The 7737-nt window shown below is 31.9% G+C and overlaps 1 protein-coding gene across 1 annotated transcript; it reads left to right on the top strand.

Annotated features, from left to right (window-relative positions):
* The first annotated feature begins 1181 nt into the window (after positions 1 to 1181).
* Positions 1182 to 7143, top strand: LOC131637440 (membrane-anchored ubiquitin-fold protein 4-like). Its single transcript, XM_058908026.1, has 3 exons — positions 1182 to 1612; positions 5308 to 5478; positions 6769 to 7143. Exons 1-3 carry the CDS (start codon positions 1483 to 1485, stop codon positions 6819 to 6821), a joined length of 354 nt encoding a protein of 117 aa, XP_058764009.1. The 5' UTR covers positions 1182 to 1482; the 3' UTR covers positions 6822 to 7143.
* Positions 7144 to 7737: the final 594 nt, after the last annotated feature.

The following is a 7737-nucleotide window of genomic DNA, read 5'->3' as shown; positions in this document are numbered from 1 at the left end:
ACTGTTCAAAAAAAATAATTTTATTTAAGATTTATGTTGAATATGTCATCAATTTGAGTTTCATTTTATTAAAAATTGCCTTCAGATTTGCAAGGGGACCAAAATCCTCAAAAAACTAAAATAAAGGGACTAAAATTCCGGATTTTAAAATAGGGGGACCAAAACCCAAAAAAACGAATAATAGGGGACCAAAATTGCAATTAAGCCTTAATTATATGTATGTTTGGTTCAAACGAGAGGAGGGGAGGAGAGGGAAGAGATTTTGGTTAAAAATATGTTTGGTTCACTAGGGGAGGGGTTTTATTAATAATTTACATTTTTATCCTAGGGAAAAATTTAATAAATAATTTTTTCGAAATAATATTTATAATATTGAGTGATTAAAAATTTATAACTTACCACGTAACGTTAAAAAAATTGAATACACTTAATACATAGTATAACTTTCGACGCATATATATATATATATATATAAATGAATGGTTTAAATTTAATATAAAAAATATATATAATAGAATATATAACAAAATAAAAAAAAATTAATATAAATAAACATAAAAATAATAGTAATAATAAGAAAAATTATAGTGATTATAATTTTTATTAAATAAAAATAATAATTTAAAGATAAAGAATAATTATAATAAATCGATATAAGCAATAGAGAAAAATAAAAAATAAAAAAAAAGAAGCAGACGAAAGAAAAATATTAATTTTGAAATAATAAAATAAAATTGAGGGTATTTTAGTAAATATATTAATTTATTACATATTAATAGTCACATTCCCTCCTCTCCCCCGATTTGAGAGACGCAAAAAGTGTGATGTGGAGAGATTTTGCTCCCCTCCTCTCCCCTCCTAAAAATTGAACCAAACACAAACATATTTTATTATAAATATTTCCTTCCCTTCATTTACCTCGAACCAAACACACCCATACTCGTTAGCAAGACCCTTAAATTATATATAAATTAAATTCATTATTTTGTTATTTTATTTTAATTTTTTTGTTGGATAAAAAAATAAATTAACTTCATAAATAAAATCTTAAAGAAAAAATCAATAAATAATAAAAATGAAAAAAAAAAAAAAAAAAGAGAAAGCGTCAAGATCGGAAGATAGATAGGGTTTGTCTGAGAGTGATGATGTATCAAAATTTCCATTTTCATTTTTATTTATCTTTTTTGTTAGATTCTCTAACAATTTTCTTACACCTTTAGATTCTCTCTCTCACACTTCCTAAATATCTCATTCATTTCAATTTCAATTCAACTCTCTCTCTCTTTCTCTCTCTCTCTAAAATCAGCACCATGTATAGTTACGAAGAAAACAAAACCACCACTTTCAATTGATCATTCACCACCAAAAGCCACCTCAAAACGCTACCAATTGCTCTGAAACAGTGCTATTGTATTGTGAGATTATAAATTTGATTGATTGATTGATTTTGTATTTTTGTTGTAATTTTTTTTGTGATTCGAGATGCCGGAAGAAGAATTGGTGGAGCTCAAGTTCCGATTATACGATGGATCGGATATTGGACCGTTTCGGTATTCGCCGACTTCAACTGTTTCTATGCTCAAGGAAAGGATTTTCGCTGAATGGCCTAAAGGTTAATCAATTAAGCACTTTTGATTTTTGTTTGATTTTCAATTGTGTTAATTTGTGCTTCATTTTTGTTTTGATCTTTGTTTAGTGTTTGTTTGGTGTTGTTTTTAATTTTTGATATTCTGATTGTGATTTTGACGTATTAGGGCTTTCAGTTCTTGAGCTTGAATGAAGTCAATGATTTTGCTCTGTTGGTGTGAGGTTCCCTTGCAATTTTTTTCTCTTCATAACAGCTGTTTTTTTTTTTTTTTCTGTTGTTGTTTTGCAAGCTGTTTTGAGAAAATAAAAGTGATTGAATGTAAACCTCCACTCTACAGTACTGACACCTCTGATAAAAGGCGTGTCTATGTCTGTTTGGGTGTCTGAAACAGAAGCTGACATTTGCGATTACGTTTAATTTATTATTTTTTTCAAATTATTACCGGCTATGTTGCACCGACATCTCTGGAAAAAGATGTGTCCGTGTTGGTATCGGACATCTGCAGTGACACTTGTGATTACATTAAATTTATTCATTTTTTTCAAATTATTACTGGTGTGTCGTCGCGTCAGGGTCGGAGTCGTATTCGTGGTGTCCGTGCTTCATAGATTGGTGTCGGCGTATTAGGGTCGTGTTTTTGGTGTCATCGATGTTGTATTTGAATTGAATTGTTGGTGTTATTTAGCTGAATTAGGGTTTTTTTATTTAATTTATTTTTAATGTGTTTGATTCTCTTTTGTGAAGGTGTTAATGGATTCTTCTACTTTGAGGATAATGTTTTTATTATGTTTGTTGATACCCAAATGGGGCAAGTGGTGTGTTAATTTATTTTTGTTTTGCAGTTCTATATGTGTACTTTGTTAGATGTTGGATAAATTTGCTATGAATAAAAATGCTTTTGGATTCAATTGGGTGGTTGAATTAGGTGAAGGCATAAGATTCTTTGCTTTTATTAGATAAGAAAAATTAGTGAATATGATGTCATAAGTTTAGTTTTTCTGGGCAAGTTTTTGTTTCTTGTCTTGTTTTCAAAGAGAAGAAAAGAAAGTTCTGTCTTTTTTGTTTGGGAAACACTGATAAATATTAATATCGGTTGGATCGGTAAGGGAAAGTACTTGATAGGTTTTATCTTGAAATGGTTCAATGGTGTTTTATTAGCAACATGCATATTTAGGTATGTGAATTATAGTTTTAGGAGTTGGATATGCAAAATAAATACAAAAAGCAAATGGTGATTATGTTCATGTATAGATATTAATTGTTTGGGAGAGCATTTTGATTATTGTGATTTTTATTAACTTGATTTTGTTAATTGATTTGGTTCAAATTGAGTTTGAAGGGAAGTCATTTATGTTGGAGTGTGCTTACTCTGAAAGCTTAAGATGTAAAGATATTGTCCACAATTCTATTTGCTAAAAAAAGGAAAGTGTGTATGCTACATTTTGCTATAAATAAGCGATTTGGTTTGGTTGTTGGTAATGGTTAATAAAGGTCATTGAGAGGCTTTTATTTGTCATTACTTTCTTGCAGTTGTTGTGGTCATGCAATTGACTATTTTGGCTCTTTCATGCAGTTGTTGTGTATTTTCTATTTAAGATCTGATAGCGTTGCAAAGACCAAAAAAAAAAATTCAAAATAAACATAAATATTCAAAAATAGAAAATACACAAAATTAAAAAGACCATAATACTTAATAGGTAAGAAACCTGAAGTTTAAAACAATAAAACTCAAGCACAGAAGAAGAATTGAACTAAACTAAAGTATCAATTAGAAGTAGGAAGATGAATAAAATAATGGTTTGTGAGCAACAACATAACAGAATGAAAAACATAATCTTACCCTCAAAAAGGTTCAGATTGATGACGGCAGCTCGTAGGCCCAAAGCGCTGTGCCAAACCCTTTCACCGTTATGCTATTCCGCTTAGCACGCTATTGACAATATAGTTAGGTGGTTTAGGCATTTAAAAGACTAGTAGGAGCACCAGTTAGGGCTGTTGACCAGAAGTCTCATATTTTATTTTTAAATGTACTCATAAAACACATCTAAGAGTTAGCACCAAGATGTATGCTTTTTTGCAGATGATTTAGTAATACTTGAAGAGTCAAAGGAGGATTTAAATGAGAGGTTGAAGACGAGCATTAGAAACATATGGCTTTCGCCTAAGTAGAAGTAAGACAGACGGAGTATATGGAATGGAAATTTAGTAAAAGGAGAAGCGTTTCTATGCTCTAACCTAGAGTTGAAAGTTGGAGACCATATCATACTACTAGTCACACGGTTTAAATATCTCATCCGTAATACAGAACGATGGAGAATTAGAAGAAAATCTAAACCATCAAATTCAAGTTGTGATTGGAATGGAGGAGGGTCTCGAGAGTTTTATGTGACACAAAAGTACTATTCAAGCTAAAGGGAAATCTTTTTCGGACAGCGATAAGACTTACGATGTTGTACGAGATTTTGAATGTTGGGTGGTTAAGAATTAACACGAGAATAAAGTAAGTGTAGGAGAGATGAAGATATTGCGTTGAATGTGTGATACGACTAGACGAGGTAGAATTAGAAATGATAATATTAGATAGTCTTGACGTAAGACCTATAGGAGAATAGATGGTCGAAAATAAACATAGGTGGTTTGAGCTTGTATATAAAAGACTTGTAGATTCTATTGTAAGGAGAGTAGATTAGATGAAGAAGATTCAAACAATTAGAGATAGAAGAAGACATATAAAATCTTTAAGAGAAACTATCAACAAAGATCTTGAGATTAACGAATAACAAAGATCTTGAGATTAACGAATTGGATAGAACGGTCTTGGATAGAGCATTTTGGCGTGTTTTGATTCATGTAGCCAACCTCACTTAGTGAGATAAGGCTTGGTTGTTGTTGTTGAAAATGATACTATTAGATAAAGACTTATGATTTTTAGTAGACTTAGACTCAGCATTATAAGAGTTGGTTGGGTCAAAATTGCTATTCCAACTGATTGGCAACTTGCAATTATGGTTTGGGATATCCTCCTTGTTAAATTTCTCTTATAATAATCAAGATTTCTGTATCATGATATTCTGGTTTTGATCATAACGATTGACTGGACAACAGTTTCAGTTACTACAATCTCTTTTAGACATACAAATATGCAAAATATAAAGTAGTAACTCTTTGCACTCTCTTCTAAATGTTTTAGCCTTTAGGAACCAATTATATTTGATAGTAAACTTCCAGTGGATGTTGGATGTTGCCATCAGCAAAGTCATATTCCACTTTGTATAAGGGATGGTCGTTGTGGACTTTTTATTATGGACATGGGCTCCTGTTACTTTTCCCTTAGGCCGTGTTTGGATTGGATTAATGGAAAGGAATGATTGAATCGTCATTGAATGTGGCATAGTTTAAAATAGGATGGAATAAAATGGAGTATGATGGAATGATTCTATCTCATTCCATCAAATTTCCACTATTTTTTCAACTTTGGTGGAGGGGATGTAATGAGTTTTTTCTCAAACAATGGAATGCTGAGTGTATTCCCTCTCATTCCTTTCTGTTCCATTAATTTTCATTTCATTACGTTTCACTCTATTATGCTCCACTCTTCATCTACTATCCAACCATAATTTGTGTTGCTGTAGTGCTATATTCTTGTCCTTTATTTTTGAACAATTTTCTTTTTCCAACCTTTTTTTTATAAATTTGTCTTTTGTTCTGGTTGTCCATAGACAAGAAAATCATACCGAAGGCAGCAAATGATATAAAGCTCATAAATGCTGGGAAAATTTTGGAGAACAACAAGACGGTTGGCCAGTGTAGAGTGCCTTTTGGTGAGCTTCCTAAGGGGGTCATCACCATGCATGTTGTCGTCCAGCCATCTTTGGCAAAAGCAAAATCAGGTAGATTTTACTCCCAAATCCAAAGTATATTGTGTGATTATTTATTACTATTTGGATAATCAATTAGTTTGTTTCAGAAGTTAATGCAATTATATTGGTATTATTATGATGTGAGGGATTTGATGCTAAGGACAAAGTACTAACCCATGACTGTGTTTATTATCTTCCTTATTAAGAAACATATGGGGTATTTTGTAGATATTCTAAAAGGTGCTAGCTTATTAAATGAGGCCTAGTTAATTGGTTTTTGTCTGTGCTTACAGAGACGTTTTATTCGGCTATTTAGTTGCACTTTACTTATAGGGCCATATTCTTCATTTTGAATATATGGATTCTAATTTATAAGTGCCATTCAGTTCTTGTTTCACTCCCACCAGTAGCTTCCCAAAACAGAATACTACTCTCAAAGGATTCACCGATGTTTTTAAAAATGGTGGGACATTGTTTTGTGATTTGGGTGTTCCTGTAATATCTATGCATCTCTGGTGGGGTTCCTTTGCCTGATTACACCTCAACCTCATCTCATTATCATAGTCGCTTTTATTGATTAGGGTACCCCATCGATTTCTTATCAAGTAAGTATCCAATTTGGTCCCTGAAGCTGTAAGATTGTATCAACCTAGTCTCCATGTTTTCATTATTCCAAAATGATCCGTAGAATTGCAAAACATAGTTAGGTTTGTTCCTCGGTCCTCGGTCTGGATCTGCTATGTGATGCATCTCTGACATTACTAATTCATTGTCATCATAATCCTTTCATATATGAATGGAGTGACAGACGTGATTAAATATTTACGATTTCAATTATCATTTTAGAATATTAATAGGGGTTTTAAGTTTATAGTCTTACAATTTTAGGACCAAATTAGGTATTTATGGTTTTGTTATCATGACTCCTTGGCACGTTTTATTGTAACTATGGAGCACTGGTAATTGTTAGGGTGAAGAAATGTATACAATTTGAATCATTTTAGAATCTGTAGTTAGGTTTTAGAATCCTTAGTTAGTACCCCTGCAGCGACATTATAAATGCATTCTCAATAGACTTCTTGATAGCATTTGTTTTTGTTACAGCAAAGTCTCAAAGAGACAGTTCAATGTTGGTTGTAAGCTATTAGGTTCAAGTACTGTGACCTATGTAGCACCAACATTTCTTGTCGAATGCGTGTTTGGTGTCTGTTAACACATTATATTTCCTTACTTAATACTATCTCCTGTCCTTAATTAATACTGTGTCGGTGTTTTATGGATTATGGCCGAATGTTAAAATTTTGTTGTTGACCTGAACAGACAAAGTTGATGATACACCCAGAAAACATTTTTGTGGGTGTACAATATTGTGAAAACCCATTAGCATGGATGTAAAGCTGCTGATATGAAGTATGGAAATGTGTAGCTGGGAAGGCAATAATCTGTTGGACACATCCCCTCAGTTGAATGTTGCTGGAGATCAATCCTGTTCAGCAGTGCTTGTCAGTGATTATTTTCTCATGTGTTATAAAATGAATGTTTAATGTATGTGTTAGTAAATGCAGTCTATAATATCACAACATCAAATATATTATATAGAAAGAAAGGTTCAGTCACTATTCTTAAGGATTTTGAACAATATTCCCTGCTGGAATGATCATATACCCGTTTCTTGTGCATTGGTGACAACAGAAATACTTTTCAAGCGTTTGGTGTGAAATAGCTTAACAATATTATTGTCTCTATTTTTTTATCATCATGGTCTTTTGTACCGTCGAAAGAGACATTTTGTCATTTTTATAGATTCCATATTTTTCATTATTTATCGATTCAATTGCAAGATGATGTTGGAGTAACTAAGGAAAACTTATATAGTCATAATCATTTTATGAACTATGAAGCACATACACTCTGAACATGGCATCATGGCATCGATACTTACACAGCGACATAGATAAAAATTGAATAAATTAAACATAATTATCAATATCAGTGTCGGTTTCTCCAGAAACACATCTTTTTAAAGAAGTATTGGTGCAACGTAATTGATCATATCTATCCTATAAATGGGTTGGATACAACCTCATGGAATGAATACTCCTGGACGAATTTTAGCCACTCATTAGTATAATGGCCATTGCCATTAAAAAATAAAGTCTAATAGACATAGATAAGTAGTGTTAAATTTTTTTTATGATTAAAACTTATCGTATTTCATTAAGGGGATTTCTTAACCTATGTAATTTTAAAATTTTTTTTTTATGATGATGTCTAAAGTGAACCACCTAG

Source organism: Vicia villosa, unplaced genomic scaffold, assembly GCF_029867415.1.
Source record: "Vicia villosa cultivar HV-30 ecotype Madison, WI unplaced genomic scaffold, Vvil1.0 ctg.001995F_1_1, whole genome shotgun sequence".
Taxonomy (NCBI): domain Eukaryota; kingdom Viridiplantae; phylum Streptophyta; class Magnoliopsida; order Fabales; family Fabaceae; genus Vicia; species Vicia villosa.
This window is presented reverse-complemented; position numbering and strand designations above follow the sequence as displayed.